Consider the following 22,358-nt stretch of genomic DNA (forward strand, 5'->3'; position numbering starts at 1 on the left):
ATTATTTAATTAAATGATTATTCATTTAATTCATTCATTATTCACATCATTATAACTAATGGACTTCACTTAACTTTTTTTCTTTTTTCTTTTCTTTTTTTTTTTTTTTACATGAAGGTGTCTAGAAGAAATTTTGACTTGAATGTGTAGTTGAAAAGTTTTCAATTACAATAACTGTGCAGCTTTATTAGGATTTTATTAAGGATTTATTAGGATTTTAATTATTATTATTATTATTATTATTATTATTATTATTGGATTGCAATCACAATCCACTTGCACTTTCAATCAGCAAGATGCTTCTGTATGTGTAAAAATCTACACCTGCACAAACATGCTAGCTTCATTTAAAAAAATCAGTTATTCTGGACATAACTTCCAGTACTGTTCTAAGCACACCAAACTCGATGCTTCCCATGGGACACCTCATCCTGTTATTCTCTACCCCCACAAAAAAACTATATATCCAATGAGCACGCTCAAAAGATTCATAAAACAAATCAGTCTGACGTCCGTGATGTATCCGGGAAGCAGTTGACCCAGAGAACATCATGCAGGAGTAAGAGCGTTTCACACACTCTTGCTCATGGGCCTGTGAAAGATTATTCCTCTGGTGACAGAGATCCGCTCTTTCCAAGACACCGGGGGAAGACTTGACCTGTCACTCCACACGTTTCCTCTGTTAGCCATGGACAATACAGGCTTTCACACATGCCTGGTGGGGACGCTACTTATATGGGGGTCTGTGCATTTTAAGCCCCCCCCCCCCACCCACCACCACCACCACCTCACACACAGCATGCACTTAGATTGTGAATCTGGGAAAAGTTGAGCCCCAGTAGGTTACTTGATATTCGGCTGTTAATGGTACATGGTATGCTGTATGTTAAAAGGCAGTCAGGCAGCCCTGTGACAAAACCTGAGTGGCTAAAATAATTTCCCTGACCTATAGTTGACCTTGCTGGAGCTATCCTACTGAAACGTATATGCCTTGACCCTTTCGGGGTGACAAAAGCCCTGTTCATACTTGCTTTTTGACTGCTCATAATCAGTGTCACACCTCCTTATTGCTAATACTCCTCTTAACCTTTGACCCTCTCTTATTTAGCCCTCAAAGGCTACTGTAACCAAGCCAGTGGACAACCTCTCAGTGCACAAAGTAATGCGAATATTCCATATGAGATTTATGGTGATCAAATAGAGAAGAAATACAGGGGGCGAGTGAGGTGTAAAGGATGAACATCGTAGTTTGGCAGTAAATCACATTAGTAAAATCACCCATCACAACCATAGTGAGTGTGTTCTATAAAACATGATAACGGAAAACAGGTCAAGGAACAAATATGAAAAAGAGTCGAGGAGAGACAAAAATATTATCCATACGAACAAAAATCAGTAGATTGTCACAGTTTCCTGTTGCTTTCCTGTGAAGGGAGGCTGTCTTAAACTCTTTATGACCACTATGTGAAGTCATTAGTGGGAAATGTTCTCACTTTCTGAAGCACTACCTGTAAGAAGCAGCTTCCTCTTCCTGACTAACCTCTAATCTATCACCACCAACATGATTAAAGTCAAATTCTCTTTGACTCACACTTCTAGCCTTAGTACATTTACAGTTGAACTGTACAGCCTTGACTCTCTCTCTCTATAGCATGCCAAAAGTAAAATGTATTATTATTATTTAATTGTATATTTTTTAATTGATTTTTAAAACTTTTATTAGACATTTATTTTTTAAAGAGAGTTAATTCTAAATTTTTGTTTAATTAGGCCATTAAATATTCACTCTATTTTCTTTTTTTTTTTCTTTTTTTCATCATCCGATTACAGACAATTTAGGTAAAACAGTTGTCAAGTCAACCTATTTCCCACAGTCATTATTTCCTATTTAAATCCCATCATTATGATGCCTAAACATCTTTAATCACTAATTCCTGTAACTTTCGTAGGCTTATACAGCCGTAATTAGTCAGTAATTTATGCTTAATTCCCTTACATACATAATAGTTGATCTAACAAACACATGCCACCCATTGTTCCCTTCTGCTTAAGCAGCCCTAAAAAACCATCTCTCCCAGGACACTGACCTTGTTTTGGAAAATGTTAATTTAATGTGTACAGAATTTCACATCCTTGTCTAAAGGGGAATTAAAACTGGGCCGTCTTTAATTTAGAGGCTTTGATTAACTTTCTATTTTGTGGCTGAAGGTACAAAATAAAATGAATTAGTTGAATTATAAATTAGTTTTTAGGTTTTCGTGAGTCAAAAAAAAAAAAAAACCTAAAACTAAAGCACTGTCTCTAAATATATTTGCTTCTAAAAAATTAAATTCACATTATTTTATAGGTATTAAATGATATAATTTCCTATTGGAGCATAAGTGTTGACAGCGAGCGATGAATGGGAGTACGTTCTCATGAGTATTAAGCTGCCGGCAGATTTAGATGGATGCAACAGAAGCATGTGTGTGAGGATGAGGTGGTCACCCTGGACCCGGGACAGGGGCAGCTGGGAGTGAGAGGACCACGCTCTCCTCATTTAAATAATGTGGCCTGAATCTGTCACATTATTTCTCCTCCGTATGCTCCCTGTATGATGCATCAACAACAAATTAAGTTGTAAATAAAAGACAACCGCTGCCATTGTTTTGTTCGTGTTGTTGTGCTCATTTGTGTGCTTTCGTTTGTTCGTTTCTGTGGAACCTCTTATTTTCTCAGCTCTTATCACCCTCTACCTCCCACTTTCACAGATCAGTTGGGGATGGGAACTCTCGGAAATTATCATCCCGACAAGTTAACAGAAACAGAGACTGGTTGTCTGTGCTTGCTAAGCAGCAGTGGCTCGACCAAAAAAAAAAAAAAAAAAGAAGTAAAAACCGTAATCTCACAATCAGTGTTTAAAATGAAAGCGTAAGTGAGTAAAAGGGAAAGTGGGACTTATGTTATGCCATGTTGTTCTCCACTCGGAGATTAAGGCCAGTTATTTTAATTGGGGGGTGGAGGGTGGGGGAGCTGGCCGTCTGTTTGGGACCCATCTGGACTAGTGGGACAGCGCTACTTCACACGACATTGTTAACGGTCAACGGCAAACTCACCTTCACGTCTGAGAAGAACATCTTCAGCATGTTGGAGCTGGGGTAGCGTGCATAGAAGAACATCAGCTTGGCCTTCTTCAGATGGTTCGGAGAAAGCCCTTCTTGGATTTGCAATTTGAAGGTCAAGGAAATTTTTTAAATAGAATTATTTTTAGACATTCACAGGTAGTAAACTATTTAGAATCTAAGTTATTTATAATGTTAAATAAAATATACAAAACAGTAGATAAGTATAAAAAAGATACCCAGCCAACCTTACATATTTCATATATTTATCACAAAACTAATAATAACACCACTGCAAACTGTGAAAATCTAAATATCCCCAATTATTTACGTTTTCTGATGACTTCAGATTAACACCAACACAGTCCCAGTCAATGTAGCATTGCAAGTCAATAATCATCTGCTTATCCCAATAAAATGCTATTTATCTGGAGGTGGCACTGCCCTCTAGATTGGTAAACAGAGGGCAGCTGAGGGGGGTCCCAGGAGAGACCATGGCTAACCAGAGCCATCTACCCATTACAATTAGCCCCAGCCCCCAACCGTCCACTCTGAGCCTCCTGGCACAGCCTCCACTCAGCCAGTTAGGCCGGCTTTAGCCACATCTGCGCTACAGACTGGCCCAGCCATTTCCTCTGCAAATTAACGGCTTTATAATTTATCAAAAATGAAGATGCATGTGGGGCTAAATCAGTGGGCCCCCACAAGGTCAATTAAGAGGCTCACCCAGCACTCGCCTACCCCCCTTCACTATAAAGCATGGCACCATCATGGCAACTCTCATTGAAAATGGTACCTTACTGAGTCTGTTATGTAAAACATAAGGGCTGGAACAGACACTATGGTTTGCAAGATACAAGAACAACAAAAAATTCATCAACATTTAAGGAACGATAAGAATTTACTGTCTGTGCAATTTCCAACAGTGAGCCTCTTTAGTAATGGTGTGTATGTAGATTGAAGTGTTCTTTCTGCCAAGAGAGGAGGAGAGAAGGAGAACCCTAGGTGACCTCCATTAGGCTGATAGGGAAGACCAAAAGAGCATTACTCTCTTTCATACCATCTGTCATAATGCATACAGCAAATAACAGCAGTGAATGACAGTGAGGGAGGGAGAGAGAGAGTTAAGCTGTCTTTTCCATAACAAGTCAGATTTTTCAAGGACCTAAAGGCTCATTTAAAAACCAAGAGAAGGGAAAAGCTCAAGCAGTGGGGCCGCCTCTCAAAAGTGCTTCTTCATGAAATGGAGCGAATAATAGGCCTTGTTGGAGTCTGGAATGAGAGGGCTGATAAACACCTTCATAGTTTTTTTTTCTTCAATAGATTGATCGCATTGAGATGCTCTTAATCTAATGGGCGTCGCACACTGAAAGCAGTGAGGAAGGGTTCGCAGTTGCCACTGTTCAATCTCTACACAGTATTTACAGAGAAACGATTACATCAGTTCATTCTGCCCTTCCTCTGGTGCTGTTAACAACATTCATAAATCCCAGGTATCTCATTACTCAGTGCCATTAACATTCAAGACATTTACTTTTAAATGAAACAAATTGTCGTAGAACAATGCATTGAGGATGACTCGACGAGGCTTGACTCAACTAATGCACATTTCCTACAAGTAGACCTGACTTCCAAGAAAAATAAAGCTGTTTCTAGGATACATAAGTATGTGAAATGACAAAATAGACTGAGTAAACACTGGCCCACTCAGTGTAAGACAAGCCAGTCCATAGTCAACATGAATGAAGGACATAATGTAAACATGAATATGAAGTATTTCAGGGGAGGAGAAAAATGGGGCAACTGTGGTTTATAGCCAAATGAGATACTACATAAACAACGCCACCATAGATGCACTGAATCATCGGGCGTTTTTAGGTCTGGTTTTGTATTAAGCATGTTGCATGTAAGGGAGACAATAACTAGAGAAATGTGATCCAACAGCCAGGTGTAAGGAGAGAAAGGAGGGAAAAAGGTCATAGGGATGCTAAATCCATAAATTAATGCTAGACATCTGTTCAGCAATATGAAAGATTAGAGCATCAAATGTACTACAGCAGAGACTTTAGCTCTTGCTTAGAAAAACAGAATAGAAAGCTTTTTCAGATTGTTGGCTGGAAAAAAAAAATAATTTGATGAATCACTTGACAATCTTTTGACATAAAAATGTATCATTTAGAACTGACTCGAACTGTGTCTTTTCACTGGCAGAGTGATTTTGAAATCGAGAAGGTCTTTATTAAACCACTTTGGCAACCGAGTTTGAAAAGTGATCTGAGTGATGTCTTCATTGCGCACGTTTTCTTTGCTACGCTTTAATTGATGAAACCTGAATCTATGCGCAATAGCTGCCTCAGCACTTGAGCATGGAGCTAGTGCAACCATGAACCTCTGTCCTCATCTAATATATTAGACATGCAAACTGGCTTCACCTGCCGCCCACCCCCACCCCATTCTTACAACAGCCCTGTGCCAGAGCTGTTCGGTCTCTCTATATGCAAATGATGGGGGAAACTGAACAAGGCTATTTTTCTTGAGATGCAAAGAGAGCACGTGACAAGGAAGATCATACTGCCCATGGCTGAAGATAATTGGCTGCTTGTTTCTTCTAGAATTTGAATAGAAATTCATATTTGATTAAACACCCTATTTTGCAAATATTGAGAAGTTGTTGTTCAGGTCCCAACTGTGCAGGTGTGCAAGTATACTTACAGAAATAATAGATTCTCTCTGAGCTGTAGAGTGCTTACTTGGTGAATTCTCTTTGCATCGTTAGGATGAACTATTTGGCCAGTTAATTTTAATAAATTATGTAATAATCTAATTAATAAATTACATAATGTAATATTTAATCTTAAGATTCAAAAGTTACTATTTAATAAAATACTTTATATTGAACATTTGGGTTTTGTTCATTTTGACTTCATTCAAAGCTTATCAAAGATCTCGTAGCCATTTGGCTAAAGGTTAAAAAGAGGGAAAGTGATGAAAGAAAAGCAGCTACCTGCAAACACCTGTTCACACCAGAGAAACAGGATAGAAAGAAAAGACCTACTACCAGGCAACAGCTATCGGTGTACCTTTACCAAAAGCAAGCTGGTGGTGTTAATAAGAAATAGGCTTTGTTGTTTTTAGCTCACATATAATGCAAAATAAAAGCAAATGAAGGAGAATTGATTTTTTTTAACAGTAGGGACATTTTTACCCGTAAGAGATTACGATAGATTTTGGCCAATCAAGACGTCACTTCCTGTTTGTTGTTGGCGGCTGTACTGCGTTTGAGCTCCGTCACTATATTCTTTTCATTGACTATTTTTAACTCAAAAATCAATTGTATACATCATCGTTTCCGTTTATATAACGTGTGAATATATCCTCTATTGTATTCTACAACAAAAACAATCAGAGCGCCTCGCTATCACTAGTTTTATTTTGATCTCCCGGGTCCGCTATTAGCTTTTAGCCCGTTAGCATCAGCGGCGTGGTTGCAGCTAACTGCGCTAACATTGCTAATACTCTATTCACACACATTACCACTGCTGTACTCACTGTTACTTGCTTTAATGGCGGATGAATGTCTCCACTCTGTGCAGCTCGAGCTCGAGGCCGTGGGAAAGCAGATTCGCGACCTGGAGGTGAGGCAGGCCCAGCTGAGAGAGCGGAGAACCGCGCTGGAATCATCCCGGGCTGACGCTCACAAGTCCGGGGTAAGTATACAGCGATCTGTTAACAGTCCCACCACGTCTACTCCGTGTGTTTCTCTGCACAGGCCCGGTGCACCCAGGACGCGATCTTCCCAGATGTCCTTCACTGCGACGCCGGGACACCACGGACCCTGGGTGCATCCACAGCGGAGGACGCGAGCCGGGTCCCGGGCGACGACTTCTCCCCCTCCTGCCTTCGACATCTCCATCCGGAACCGCTTCGCTCCCCTCCGCGAGACAGGACGCGACGCTGTGATCATCGGAGATTCCATCGTCCGACACGTAAGTGCTACGTTAGCCGAAGGTAAAGTGCACACTCATTGTTTGCCTGGTGCTCGTGTTCTCGATGTTTCTGCGCAGATACCCGCGATCCTGAAGGTCGACGAGAGCCCCAGAGCGGTCGTGCTTCACGCCGGGGTTAACGACACCACGCTGCGGCAGACGGAGACGCTGAAGAGGGACTTCAGCAGCCTGATCGAGACGGTTCGCAGCACGACGCCCGCGGCGACGATCGTCGTGTCAGGACCACTGCCCACGTATCGACGAGGACACGAAAGGTTCAGTAGACTTTTTGCTTTAAATGAATGGTTGTTGTCATGGTGTAAAGAACAGAAACTGCTATTTGTTAATAACTGGAATCTTTTCTGGGAGCGTCCTAGGCTGTTTCGCGCTGATGGATTACACCCCAGCAGAATCGGAGCGGAGCTGCTCTCTGACAACATCTCCAGGACACTTCGCTCCATGTGACTAGTAAGACAATTCTCTAATAACTATTATGATGAGTTTTGTTCCACCCGCTTAAATGATAAAAGTACTTGTGCTGTAAAAACTATTAAGACTGTGTCTGTTCCCCGTATAGTGAGGTCAAAATATAATGTAGGATCTAGAAAAAATCTTATCGTAATTAAACCAGAAAAATGTAAAGTAAATGAACAAAAACAATTTTTAAAGTTTGGGCTCATAAATATTAGATCACTCACACCCAAAGCAGTTATTGTAAATGAAATGATCACAGAAAATAGTTTTGATGTACTCTGCTTGACTGAAACCTGGCTAAAACCAAATGATTATTTTGGTCTAAATGAGTCTACTCCACCAAACTACTGTTATAAGCATGAGCCCCGTCAGACTGGTCGTGGAGGAGGTGTTGCAACAATATATAGTGATATTCTCAATGTTACCCAGAAAACAGGATACAGGTTTAACTCTTTTGAAATACTTCTGCTAAATGTTACACTGTCAGACATGCAAAAGAAATCTAATGTATCTCTTGCTCTGGCTACTGTGTATAGACCACCAGGGCCGTATACAGAATTCCTAAAAGAATTTGCAGATTTCCTCTCAGACCTTCTAGTTACAGTTGATAAGGCGCTAATCATGGGAGATTTTAATATTCACGTTGATAATGCAAATGATACATTAGGACTTGCGTTTACTGACCTAATAAACTCCTTTGGAGTCAAGCAAAATGTCACCGGGCCCACTCATCGTTTTAATCATACACTAGATCTAATTATATCGCATGGAATCGATCTTACTGCTATAGATATTGTACCCCAATGTGATGATATTACAGACCATTTCCTTGTATCGTGCATGCTGCGTATAACTGATATTAACTATATGTCTCAGCGTTACCGTCTGGGCAGAACTATTGTTCCAGCCACCAAAGACAGATTCGCAAATAACCTGCCTGATCTATCTCAACTGCTATTTGTACCCAAAAATACACATGAATTAGACGAAATTACTGACAACATGGGCACTATTTTCTCTAATACATTAGAAGCTGTTGCCCCCATCAAATTGAAAAAGGTTAGAGAAAAACGTACTGTGCCATGGTATAACAGTAATACTCACTCTCTCAAGAAAGTAACTCGTAGTCTTGAACGCAAATGGAGAAAAACTAACTTGGAAGTTTTTAAAATTGCATGGAAAAACAGTATGTCCAGCTATAGACAGGCTCTAAAAACTGCTAGGGCAGAGCATATCCACAAACTCATTGAAAATAACCAAAACAATCCAAGGTTTTTATTTAGCACAGTGGCTAAATTAACAAATTACCAGACGCCACCTGATTCAAATATTCCACCAACGTTAAATAGTAATGACTTTATGAATTTCTTCACTGATAAAATAGATAACATTAGAAATACAATAGCGAATGTAGATTCTACAGCGTCTAACACTTCAGTTTCATCCATCGCACCCAAAAATAAACTGCAGTGCTTTACAAATATAGGACAGGAAGAGCTAAATAAACTTATCACTGTATCTAAACCAACAACATGTTTATTAGATCCTGTACCCACTAAATTACTAAAAGAGCTGTTACCTGTAGCCGAAGAACCGCTTCTCAATATCATTAACTCGTCGTTATCTTTAGGTCACGTCCCAAAACCATTCAAGCTGGCGGTTATCAAGCCTCTTATTAAGAAACCAAAACTAGATCCTAGTGTACTGGCAAATTATAGGCCTATTTCAAATCTTCCATTTATGTCTAAAATTTTAGAAAAAGTTGTGTCTGCTCAATTGAGCACCTTCCTGCATAAAAATGATCTGTATGAAGAATTTCAGTCAGGTTTTAGGCCCCACCATAGCACAGAAACTGCACTTGTTAAAATTACAAATGACCTGCTTCTTGCGTCAGATCAAGGCTGCATCTCATTTCTAGTCTTACTTGATCTTAGTGCTGCGTTCGACACCATAGATCATGACATACTCATAGATCGATTACAAAACTATACAGGTATTCAAGGGCAGGCTCTAAGATGGTTTAGATCCTACCTGTCCGATCGCTACCATTTTGTTTACTTAAATGGGGTGTCATCTCATTTATCATCAGTAAAATATGGAGTGCCACAAGGATCCGTCCTAGGTCCCTCATTTTCAATATACATGTTGCCCCTTGGTAATATTATTAGAAAATACGGAATTAGCTTCCACTGTTATGCTGATGATACTCAGCTATATATTTCAATGAGACCAGATGAAACTTCCCAATTATCTAAGCTAACAGAGTGTGTTAAAAATGTAAAAGATTGGATGACAAATAATTTTCTCCAATTAAATTCGGATAAGACAGAGATATTAATTATTGGACCAAAAAACACCACACAGAATCTTGTAGATTACAATCTGCAACTAGACGGATGTACTGTTACTTCCTCTACAGTCAGAAATCTGGGTGTTATATTAGACAGCAATTTGTCTTTTGAAAATCATATTTCCAATGTTACAAAAACCGCATTCTTCCATCTTAGAAACATTGCCAAGCTACGAAACATGTTATCTGTTTCTGATGCAGAAAAGCTAGTTCATGCTTTCATGACCTCTAGACTGGACTATTGTAATGGACTTCTAGGTGGTTGTCCTGCTTCGTCAATAAACAAGCTACAGGTAGTCCAAAATGCAGCAGCTAGAGTCCTTACCAGGTTAAGAAAATATGATCATATTACCCCAATTTTACAGTCTCTGCACTGGCTACCTATTAAGTTCCGTATCTGTTACAAATTATCATTACTTACCTATAAGGCCCTAAATGGTTTAGCTCCTGCGTACCTAACTAGCCTTCTACCACGCTACAACCCATCACGCACCCTAAGGTCACAAAACGCTGGACTTTTGGTAGTTCCTAGGATAGCAAAGTCCACTAAAGGAGGTAGAGCTTTTTCACATTTGGCTCCCAAACTCTGGAATAGCCTTCCTGATAATGTTCGGGGTTCAGACACACTCTCTCTGTTTAAATCTAGATTAAAAACGCATCTCTTTCGCCAAGCATTCGAATAATGTATCTCTTAAATTGTGAGTGTAGTTGCATCTGCATTTTTATTCTTTAGCTTGGGTTAAACTAATTTTACTTTGTTGGATCAGCAGCTATGCTAATGATGTCTCTATTTTGTTTCTATGTTTTGCCACGGTAACTAGGATTTACACAAGCTCCAGTCTGGATCCAGAACACCTGAGAAGAGATGATGCTGACCCTCAGAGGACCCCAGATGATCCTAACCTTGAATCAACAAACAGAACTAACAATTATTGCTACATGTGTGACTGCATCCTATAATTACTATTAATTAATAATATTGATAGTTCATCATCTAGCTGACTACGTCTTGTATTATTATTATTATTTTTATTTTTCTAAAATCCTGTCAAACGTGCACAAACTACTAGCTACTACTAAATATTGTAGAAACATAATTTTCTGTAAAGTTGCTTTGTAATGATTTGTATTGTTAAAAGCGCTATACAAATAAACTTGAATTGAATTGAACTTGAATACCCTTGTTGCCTTCACTTGACACCAAATAAGCATAAATCCTCCTAAATGAAGCGCTCCTTCACTGACAGGGGTCTTTTACCATCCTTCTAACACAACTTTTTAGGGCCTCTAAGCAAAGGATCCCACTTGTCCTTTTACTTCCTGGCTTTGAAATAATGATTTGCTTTGAGCATTTATGTACAAAGTCTTGCATGCGCTGTGATGAAAGATGGGGTTTTATTGTGAGTCTCCCTGTGATAGTGTGAGAACAGAGAAGATGGGAGGTATCTTAGCCACGGCGGGGCCTTTCAGCACTTCTCCATATAGCGACACACTTAAAAGCCTCCATCCACTGAGCTCTTTTTAATCTTTGTACTACTAGAGGAACACTGACTGTGAATGTGGCAATTAATGGAGATTAATTGAAATGACGTTTACATCTTTCAGTATCAGTCTATCTTTCATATGGTATTTAAGCTGCACTCTCATCAGAACTCTCAATCTCAATTTTCTTTTTAAATCTAAACAAATAGAGATACAAAAAGCTAAATATGCTTTACCCTTTTTTTTGAAAGGATATTGTACTTCCTGAATATGGGGAGATGTCAGACATGTCCTGAAGGTCTCCGCACTCTGACTTGATGAGGGACAAGGACAAACCTTCATTCCCTGGGTGTGTTGGTGAGATGGAACGATGGTGGCTCAGATGGTTGGATGACATCTTGGTCCGTAGAATGGTGGTCTCTCTGGACAGATCCAGAGATTCCGGAGAAGACCTATCCTTTCCAGGGTAAGGACCTGTTGGGGCACCTAAGGGGCTTTGGAAAGGGTAGCCCATTAGAGGAAGGGGGAAAGGATGGCGGAAAGAGGGAGGACTAAAGCCCATTGTGGAAGATAAGTGTGAGGGGTGGAGGGAGGGATGGTGGTGACCCCCAGGTGTGGGAAGAGACCCAGTCTGATCTGAGGAGTTCTTTCTCACTACCAAAGGCAGGGCCTCTGTTTGGTCATTTGAGTTGGGCACCTGCATGTTAGCGAAAGTGTCCAGGGGATTAGGAATGATGACATCACCGAAACATTGCAAGCGCTGGTTGGCAGTATGGAAGTTTGGGTTTTCTCCATTGACTGCGAAACGATTAGGAGGCATCTGCAGGGGTGGGAAAACCTGAGGAACTGGGCGTGGAGGCTTAGCAAAGACCTTCACCACAGTGTCCACTACCTGGGACATTGCTGTATTGAGCTCCTGTTTTAGTGTCTCTGCTAGCTGTTTACCCTCTGCATGCATGGAGATTGGTCCCTGGTTCTTTCCTCGTGACCCATCGCGCTTGGGTTTGTCCCCCTCTGTAACTATGTTCTGCTCTCGAATAAGTGCACATGCTCGATCCAAGAAGTGCCCCGGATCCACGTCAGACATCTCGTTGTCGGAGCGATCTGGGACAGAGTCATGGGCACGATTGTCCATTCTGTCGGAACGCATGCTGTCTTCAGAGATGTTTCCATCTTCATCGTTCTCAGAATCAGTGCTGTCGTAAATCTGGTAGAACTTCTCTTGCAGTTGCCGGAGTTGCTTCTGCATGTCCTCCAGCTGCAGTTTCAGTTGCCGGCGTTCTTCATGTTTCTGCTCTTTGCGCGCAGAGACGAGCTGCTGAAAACTCTGTTGCTGCTGCTGTGGCAGTTTCTGCTTGCGCTTGTTTTCCCGGTAGTTCTCACGAGGACTCGGGGGCTGGGCTGCCCCCTCGCGCTCATTATCACCTACACGAAGCGTGACGCTGGGAGAATGGCTCATCCCACGGATGATATTCTCCACTCGGGCTCTTTTGGCCCTAAGATGCTCATCTGTTAGCCTCTCTATATCAAATTGGGTCATGGAGGGCCTGTTGAATGGTGAAAGGCACTCCTGAGGGCTGCCCCGTGAGGAATTGCTGCAAGCATCCTCTTGCTGGATCTCTGAACCAGTGCTCGAGAGGCCACTTCCCTGGAAATTAGCCTCACTGCCTCCATTTTTGGTCAAATTGTTTTTCAGAAGCTGGGAGATGATGGTTGCCCCCGGAAAGGGCATCATAGCGTCTTCATAAGAGTTCGCCCGCTTCAACAGCTTGCGAAGCACGTTGGACTTTTCGCTGTCTGCGTGCTGCACAACAGAACACTCAACATCCTGGTCGGAGCCGTGGGGATTCATGGCACTAAAAAAGGTTGCTTTTGCTCGGGTGAAAACCACAGACGCTTGCCCAACAGTCCTCTTCACTCCTATGTCAACTCTTCTTCTCTTGGTTTGTCTACTTAAGAGGGATGTGCTGTCATGGTCAGGCATCACTGGAACTGTTATTGTGCCATCTTTGAAAGCCTGTCATCTGGGCACAGCTCGAGAACCCTGGGAACCTAGCCAAAAAGAAAGGACTGATGAATAATTTTCTTTATATGTCTCCAAGTTTCTTTTGTGCAATGCTAAATGCAATTTGAAATAGACTAATGTTCTACAGACATAGAATGTATTCAAAATATTTTAAGTCTGTCTATAGTTTATTAAATAAAAATTGACAAAGAGTTTAACCGCAAAAAGTATATAATTAAGAACAGCTACAACTTGTCATAAAAAAAAAACACACAAAAGCACCCAAAAACTAATTCACATGTAAAAACCAGTAACCAGTTAAAAATCACACTTCTGTGTTTAGCCAGACATGTCCTGACACTATTGTGCTCACATAGCTGCTTGCAGGCTTTGATCACTTTGGTAAGTTTTGAGGTACTCTTGCTTTCTGTCAGTAAAACAGCTAAAGTTGATATATGCAAAGACACTAGCGGCCTTAATGTTATCTTTTGGAGATTAGCAGGCATATATGTCCCCCCATCTAATTAAAAACAAATAATGATATATAATACACCACATAAATTTAATTCTGGATTAACAAAAACAGTTTGTGGTTGATCCCTTTTCTGGATAATATGGTGATTTAAGATTGGCCAACATAATACATGGCGCACAAAAAAGTTGTTAAAAAGTTTGAGTTCTCCGTGCATAGTAAAAAGGCAAATATGTAGCTTTGCTCGTTATGTATGTAACGCACTTTAAATAGACTAGGCTATTTCATTTCGCACTGAGCATAAAGTGCACAGCTTTGCTAAGCAGGTATTGAATAACGCGACTACTTCCTTCAAACATACAAATGAAATGTTATTGGGAAAAGAAAAAGTGCAGTTATATAAAGAGATAGTGTCTTAATATTGACAAGTAGCCTACGGCCATGACAAACAGTCGTTTGCAAATATCTAGAATAAATATCTAATATTCTGTGACATGCGCCATATAAGACTTGCAACAATTGTTTTGCAGTAACTAAATATAGACACTTGACAAGTTAAGAAAACGAGAAAACAAAATCTGTTAATTTTAGACATCTTTCACCTCACACTGCCATTGCGTCCTATATGCGCACCCTTTCTCTGCAAATATTTCAACTTAAATCCAAAAAGCTGGATTCATAGTTCATAGTACATGTATATGTGATCACACGGTTATTGTGATTCAGTTGCTGTGTTAAATAGTCAAAATATTAATGTAGTCACGAACAAGGTCTCAGCTATTACAAAGGATTTAAAAAAAAAAAAAAACATTTAAAGACCCAAGGACCCCCACTCAGTCTCTCAGCTAACCTACAGACACTTAAAAGGCTTTTTAACAGTAACTTCTAATAAGAAAAATGTACTAAAATTATACATTTTTTAAAATATACTTTGTTAGAAAGTTCGACATTAGTTTAATGTCATACAAATGTAGACATTATGATTATTTATTTTTTGATCGGAGTCCGATTGAAAACCCTGTCTTTAGAGGAACAGTGTAATACATTGCACCTCAAACCAAAAATATTTTATGGACAACCACGTGCTTGACATTCATTTAGACACAACATCTAAAACAGACTTCACGGCTTTATATACGCCGGCAATTCTTTCTTAAACATATGATTTTGATGTGCCCGTAAACAGAAACAAAGCTTTGATGTATCTGGCTTTCACGTCAGAAAACGATGATGATGATGAAGTAACGTGTCAAACTGGAGTGGCAGTAAAAGTCAGAGGCTCAATGTAAGCTTGCACTCTTAAAAATAAACGTTCATCAATGGTTCTTTGTAGCACCTTTGTAGTTTCAGCAAATAGCCACATTCTTATCAAGAACAATTATTTTGTACTTCTGCAGTTTGGATGATTGATCAAAAAAGTTACTGATATGATAGGTTCCTCACTTCACTGTCGCTGTTTCTCGGCTCTTTAAATTGGTACAGCGAGGCTTTCTAAACAGCTAATGAATAATACGTTTTTTATGAAACTTATAAGATTCTCCTATGACATCAGTCTCGAAACCCCTTTCTATCGAAACCTTTATTTTTACGCGATACCGTAAATTCAGCGAGCGCATCTATGTAAATGACGCGGTGATTTGTTAATGTCATAAAAACAACAGACGCCTGACAAAAAGCATACGGAAGTAATAAAGATACAGAAAATGTAAAAACGGCATAAAACCTCACGATAGACAGACTGCCCTATCGCGAAGAATAAACGGCAAGTTCAGAACTGAACGTAATGTTTCGCGTCGCCTCTCCAAAGTCTACAAGCAATATTACAAGGGCGTATTTATACTTACTTTAAAGAAAACGTAAGGATGCAATCCCTCCACGGTTTTATGATAAAGTTAAAATAACAGTGACCGCAGAGTGTATCCTAAAGGATAAAGCGATAACAGCGCATCACATGAAAAGTCATCGTAGTAGAACAAAACTCAGTGCGAGCCGAGCGCAAATGACAAGGTTACTTACTCTGAAGATGAGAGCGAATTGAGCTTCTTCGCGACAGTGTAACAGAGAATACAGAGGGTTGTTCGCCCAGTGATGAATATTGTAATTTCTCTGGACAAGCAAGAGCGAAGAGAGTGAGATAGAGAACGAGCTCTTGTGCGCCGCTCCTCTCTCTGCATGAAAACTGTATGTCTCAGCGCACGCGGCCAGGAGGAGGCTGAGAGCGCGCGCTCGCACCAACAAGATTGACTTTAAGACGCGGCAGAAGGAAGCAGGAAGACGGCGCGTCATAATCATTGTGATGTAACGCTCGCACCTACCAATAAGAGCAGTCCGCTGGATTTAGAGGAATACAAAACAAGTGAAGTTTGAAGACTCCGCTCGAGCAACAGCGAATGATACGGGGACCTTTGTGGGATGTCTGTAAGGATACGCACTCTTTAAACAATACCTATGTTCTCTGTGTGGATTGTGTTAGTTATTCTTCACAATATGTGCAAGCGCTGTTTGTGCTGACTGAAATTTTATACATTTCTTTATTGTAGATGAATGCTCATCATGATGAATTTGAAATATAAATCGCACCAATGTATAGCCTACTATTAAGTGCACTTTATATTTTTTTCACAGAAAATTAAATACAACTTTTTTTCCAATTACTCTCGTATTATTTCTATATCATCATGTATTCATAAATGCGAACAGTAGCTAGCTATATTACATCACTATGTTTAAAAATAAGACCCAACTCAAAAAAAAAAAAAAAAAAAATCATGAAATGTGGTATGCAGGCCCCAGTGCCCCGAGAAGTGACCGCAGCCGCGAACTGGTGCGTGCCTGAGTTCGTGAAAATAGTTTCGCTTGCTAAGGTTGTCTTTGAGCTATGGGCTTCTTTCTACTTGATACCTTGCTTTTACTTTAGATACCTCCTCCTAGCCTCCACAGTCAACATATGAAGAATATACTGAAGCTTTGACATGCTTTTTTCTAATTGTTATGAATACGGCTAGACAGACTTATTCTTCAAGAGATAAAACTATCAAATTATATATAAAAAATAAATAAAAAACCTGGGAGGTTCTTATTTTAAATTAGAGCATTTATCCATCATGTGTGCCTTTATGTTCAGTCAATAAGGCAAGTTTATAAAAATAACCAGTGTGATGTATTCGGTCCCTATCTTAATGAACATTTGACAAGTATAATATAATAGAAAATTGGTGTCTGTCCTTTAGGTTTGATTTACGCACAGACGATTTAAACAGACTTTTGCTGTGCAGCACTCCTGAAAATTACCAATTAACTTGCATTTACATCTGTCTTGCTTATAGATGTGAATTACCACGCTAAAATAAAGTTCTGCTTTATGGAAGAAAAAAACATAGGATTATTTGGACACATTATTTAGAGAGCCATTAGCCAATCAAATGTTGATTTCTCACCATCCTATCAGGTGCTTTAGCATGTAAGCAGATTTCTCAAAGCCTTAACCTACTTTTCTGTAGTCTATGTTCCTGCTCTTTGTTGAAATTAAAATGTTTATGCAAAACGTCGCACATTACTCGTTTTCCTCAGTAAATGTAAAAGTTTTGCCCCTCTTCATTTGAACGAAATGTGATGTGACCCTGCAGAGTGTTGTAATGATTAAAATATCTTTATTGATACAAAATAAAATTATAATATGCCAGCCTATAATAAATCAAGCAGTTCATGTGATACCAGACATAATTAATTGCGGTTTCCTGAAAAAAAATCCGCTATTGAAAAATCCTCCAAAGCACATTTCAGTTGTCTCATTCATTCCAAAGCATGTTTGGGCTGTCAGTGAAAATGACAGGAGCGCATCTGTTTGACCTATTAATGTGATTATTTACTGTAAGTGTTGATTAAAAATATTGAGCAAATTTGGGTTAGAAATGACATCGGCAAATACATTTAAAACAAAACTTTGTCTATAATTATTAGTATTATTATATCATTATACAATTTTTTATTTAGATTATTATTGTTTTCGATTATTATCCACATATGTTATTATCTTACGATTTTACTATGTTAGATATTTTTTAATAACGTGCATCCCTCGAGATTTTTACCTAATGGTGAGTATTTCCCCCCGACAGTATTCCTTCTTCAGTACGTACAAGCACTGGATTATGTGTTTTTATTTGTATTCATAACTTATATAAAAATTAAAATAAAACTTTCCTTCAAGTTTACAATAGGATTCACTCTCACAGCAACAAGCTATTTTCCTTTCCTTGAACGAGGACAAAAGGAAAGGCGTGTTGTTCACTCAGTTTCCATGTCGCAAGCAAATGTTATTGTGAGTGAATAAACGACTGGGAAGGCAGGATTTTAGCTGCAATGAATTTCTTTTCCAAAACAGGTGTTCCAACTTATTTTGTTAGCATCTTTCCCCAAAGGCACGCTCCGAGTGCGAGCTTAGTGGAAAAATACATGACAACATTAAAGCAATAGTGTTTGGAGAAGGAAAACGCCTCTTAGGTGTAGAGGAAACCTGTTTATTAACACCGCCACCTCTGATCTCTCTGTCACCTTTCTGCTGGACATTCAGCCACTAAATGTCTTAGACTCGCTTGCATTTCGTGAGGGATAAAGTCTAAGCACTTAAATATCATATCGAATATATAATAATAAATATAAGATGTCTGCGGAAAGTGATTGATTTCATTTTGCGCAACAATTCTCAGTTGTCAATGCCCCTGCCAAGTTGGACTACTGTTGCATTAAACTGTAGCTAGAAATAGAAATAGAATACATTTTCAAAGAGACTGGAAAAAAATAAAATAAATAAACGTAACTTTATCTTAACAAAATGATTTCACCGGTGTCGTTTTCACTCGACGCCGTCTGTTTGAAAGACAACGTGCTCACCTGCTTCCACAGTCCTTTTTTCTCACTCAGTCCACAGATATTTCAAGAAAGGAAGGTCTTAAAGAGATCAACATAAATTGCTCATTTTTAATGTAGTTTATTTATTCATTTATTTTAAACAGGACATAAGCTAAATTCCGACAATATTGCAACTTTATTTGCTTTCTGCGTCTGAGTTTCAGCGTTCATTCTTCTGCTTCAACGCTGCACTGAACAGCTACAGTTAGACTCCCCCCTGAGCAAAGGCTCCATCTATGCACTGTGCGATTTATTTAATGACTTTCAGGAGGGGGACATTTTTAAAGTCATTTCCGTCATAATTGTTCTGAGGATGATTTCGTCTCGCGCAACCGAATTGTTTTATGGCGCCCCTAGCGCAATAGCTAAACATCAAGTAACCTACCTTAACGATGTTCTCAAAATACCAACCGATTTGTTGTGTAAAATAATAATACTAATAACGCGATAAATGATAACAGTAGGCTACTTATGTTTGTTTATGTAGGCTACGCATGGAACATGTGTTGCTATGGTTACTCACGCAAAGGCGAGTTTTGTTTGCGAGCGTTTATTTTTTAGCAAACTTTAACTTGTAATCAATTTTTTTGTAGTTGTGGTTAATGGTAGGTTGTTTAAAACATTACTGAACTGAACGTTACTGAAACATTTAAAAAGCTTGTTAAACAATACTTTTGTTGTCACTTCCTGAATAGGCCCCCTCCATAATTCGAACCGTGTTAATTCGAATACAATTCGAATTATCTTATAATATATACTATGGATATCTTATAATATAATTATATTATAATATAGACTATATTATGAATATCTTATTATCTTATCTTAAAAGTAAGATTCGAGAATTTACTTGTTTATTAAATTATTTTTGTGGGCTTAATATAGACAGATTCTTGCTTTTAAACCAGAAATGGTAGGCTATTAGCCCCACAATGACTTATTTTCATCACTTTTTAGAAGAGGTGTATTTCAATTGTATTACACACCTAATTGCAGTGGAAGCACTGTTTTTTATTTATTTATTTATTATTTTTAATGAACAGCTAAACTAACCTTCCGTTTTATTTTTTATTTATTTATTTTTTCGGCAACATGTGGGTAGATTTGTCAAAAGGCCATCTGGAAACGCAGCTGACACAGAGTTGGATTTCTATTCTGTTTAATGCGTTTTGCTCAGGATAAGTTTGTGCTGTGGTGTTTCCAAGAGGTGTCAGTTATTCACAGTAAGCTGGTGCAGTCTGTATAACTTAAATCCATCCTACTGTTAGAGCATACATTTATTCAAAGGACCAAAGTAAATGGCCCTAATAAATTAGCAATTCAGATGCAATATCAACAAACAACGCAAAAAAGAAATCAACCGGGCTTCATATGTCACTTCTGTGGATTACAGATGTCCTGGGGGCTAGTGGTAAAGAGAGGATCAGTGGAATAGACTGCCAACAGATAAACAGTATCTAATGCTGTGTGGACACTGACGTTGGCCTTTCATGCTGATCTGTGACCTGCTACCTGAACCCTAACGTGAGACACCACTGGAAAAATTGCTCTCAAATGTAGTTCAAAGCTCAAACAGACACAAATCCTTGAGTACTGTCTTAAGTATACTCTGCAGGACATTTTGCAAGATATTTGCCTACTGCTTACCCAGTCTATGTGCTGATATGACAGCAATTTTGGTTTCTTTGTCTCTAGTTGTGAAGCACTGCATAATTGTAATATTAGTCTTGTTCCATAATATTCTATCACGTCTCTGAACAGAACAGATAATACCCTCCACCTTACTAATCACGCTAAAATTGAAAGGCCATATGAAGCAAAGAGAATAGAAGGGAGAGATGTAATAAGACTAGATTAGGGGTGGCAGCACACAAGAATAGATATAAAAAGGGGAATATTACTGCACTGTAGATGCTGTTGTGCACAAATTCAGTCAGCTTCCAGGGGCCATCAAGATTCAGGGAGTAGCTATTATTCTACACATTAGCGCAGGGTAGCTAAAAGCTCTTATGCTTGAAGGGGTCTTGGAGGTCTTCAGGAAAAAGGATGTGGCACTAAGAGTTGGCAGTGTTAAAGAGACCCCTGGTACTCCGCAAAAATGGGAGGCTCTCGATGTGACAATGTGACATGCTGGATTCATTTACAAGACTGTCGGAGCAGGGAATCGAATATGGTACGGGACGTTGAAATGATGTTATGACATGTAACCATTACCGTCACACTGAAAAATAAGGAGGGTAAATAAAAGAACAGGCTGATGACAAGATGTGAGGTAACAGAATATAATGGCTTTAGAACATGTAAGGTGTTTAAAGTGTACCTAGAGGCTGAGATATTGCCTCTAATGTGACCAAAGTAAGTTCAGGACTCTTATGGGACTGATGAACCCCGGTCTGTGCTATTAGATAACAGCTTAATTCTACACGATTATACCTACTGTTTACCAAAACTTTCCCTGGTAAACATTAACAATCAATTCTGTTTTGTGCCATGGACAGAGTGAAGCCTTAATGCAAACACTCTCTAGGTTGAAAGGTCACTTTGTTCAGCTAAACAAGTGACAGTAGGATCAAAATCAAGAGAGAGATCTTTATTAAATTGGCAATTTGTATGTTAAAAACACTTAGATTGGAAAGAAACCCATATGATCTTTGTATATGGGTATTAAATCTATGGTGGAAAAGAAAGTTTAAATTGCAGATAGTTTTGGCTATAAAAACTTACCTTAATAAATGGCAGCAAACTCTTTTATGTCATTTTCAAAATACTTTACTTTTATAATTATGTATCCTTTTTTCGTGAAAACCAAATTCTCCCCTTTTTCGGTTTCTCTCAAGGCACACAGAACAATTCAGGAAGACTTTTAAAATTATTCATTTGTGCACCCTCCAAAAACAACCCAATGTTTTAACTGGTTGCTTATTCCATAGTGGCCGTATGTATTTATTCTTTTCTCTGCTCTGTTTTTTTCCCCCTAAAATTCACTGCGAGGTCTTAAACTTAACACATAATTACACAATCGTGAGCCCTGCCTGTGATAAGCTTTTGAATGAATGAGTAGCCGCTGAGACTAAATTGCTCTCGCTCTCCTGCTCCCTCCTGTCGCGTCTGGCCGCTAGGTCAGGGTTTGAGGCGAGTTGGCAGTGCGGAGTGGACCAGGCCTGGCCCCGTGCCTCAGTGCCTGCGGGACCCTACCCAGACTGCCACGGCCTTCAGAATGAATAGAGGTCTTCAGACACCCGTGCACTGAACTGAAGCAGCCTTTTCAGCGAACAATCCTATCTGCTTCCTCTCCACTCCAGTCCTCCTGCAACTTCACTGAACTCGTCCAGTTTGTCAGGGGGGCTTATTTTTGTTGTTTTATTTTCATGTTTCCCACTCTGCAAAGAAAAAAAAGACCTAGAATGCTGGAAATGGCCCCAATAATACTGAGGGGAGAGGACCTATTGAAAGGGTTGTTGCATCATGGTTTTAGCCTTGATGAAATTGTCAGCTCATGCATGTGCTTGTGCATCTGAATAAAATGAAAATAAACATGGCAATTTAATGGATGTTTTGAAAAGCAAATTTGCTTAAA

The 22,358-nt window shown here is 39.3% G+C and overlaps 1 protein-coding gene across 2 annotated transcripts in view; it reads right to left on the minus strand.

Annotated features, from left to right (window-relative positions):
* The window catches only part of LOC132111653 (prospero homeobox protein 1-like), a 35,382-nt gene extending 19,273 nt beyond the window's left edge, over positions 1–16,109 (minus strand). The window contains exons 1-3 of one of the 2 annotated variants that reach the window (XM_059519157.1): positions 15,887–16,109; positions 11,648–13,445; positions 3,096–3,201 (exon numbers count right to left, since the gene is read on the minus strand). In XM_059519157.1, coding sequence (XP_059375140.1) covers positions 3,096–3,201; positions 11,648–13,377 — 1,836 coding nt within the window. In that variant the 5' untranslated portion in view covers positions 13,378–13,445; positions 15,887–16,109. The remainder of the gene's footprint in view (positions 1–3,095; positions 3,202–11,647; positions 13,446–15,886) is intronic. The other variant, XM_059519158.1, reaches the window with a different exon arrangement.
* Positions 16,110–22,358: the final 6,249 nt, after the last annotated feature.

This window comes from Carassius carassius, chromosome 31 (genome assembly GCF_963082965.1).
Source record: "Carassius carassius chromosome 31, fCarCar2.1, whole genome shotgun sequence".
NCBI lineage: Eukaryota > Metazoa > Chordata > Actinopteri > Cypriniformes > Cyprinidae > Carassius > Carassius carassius.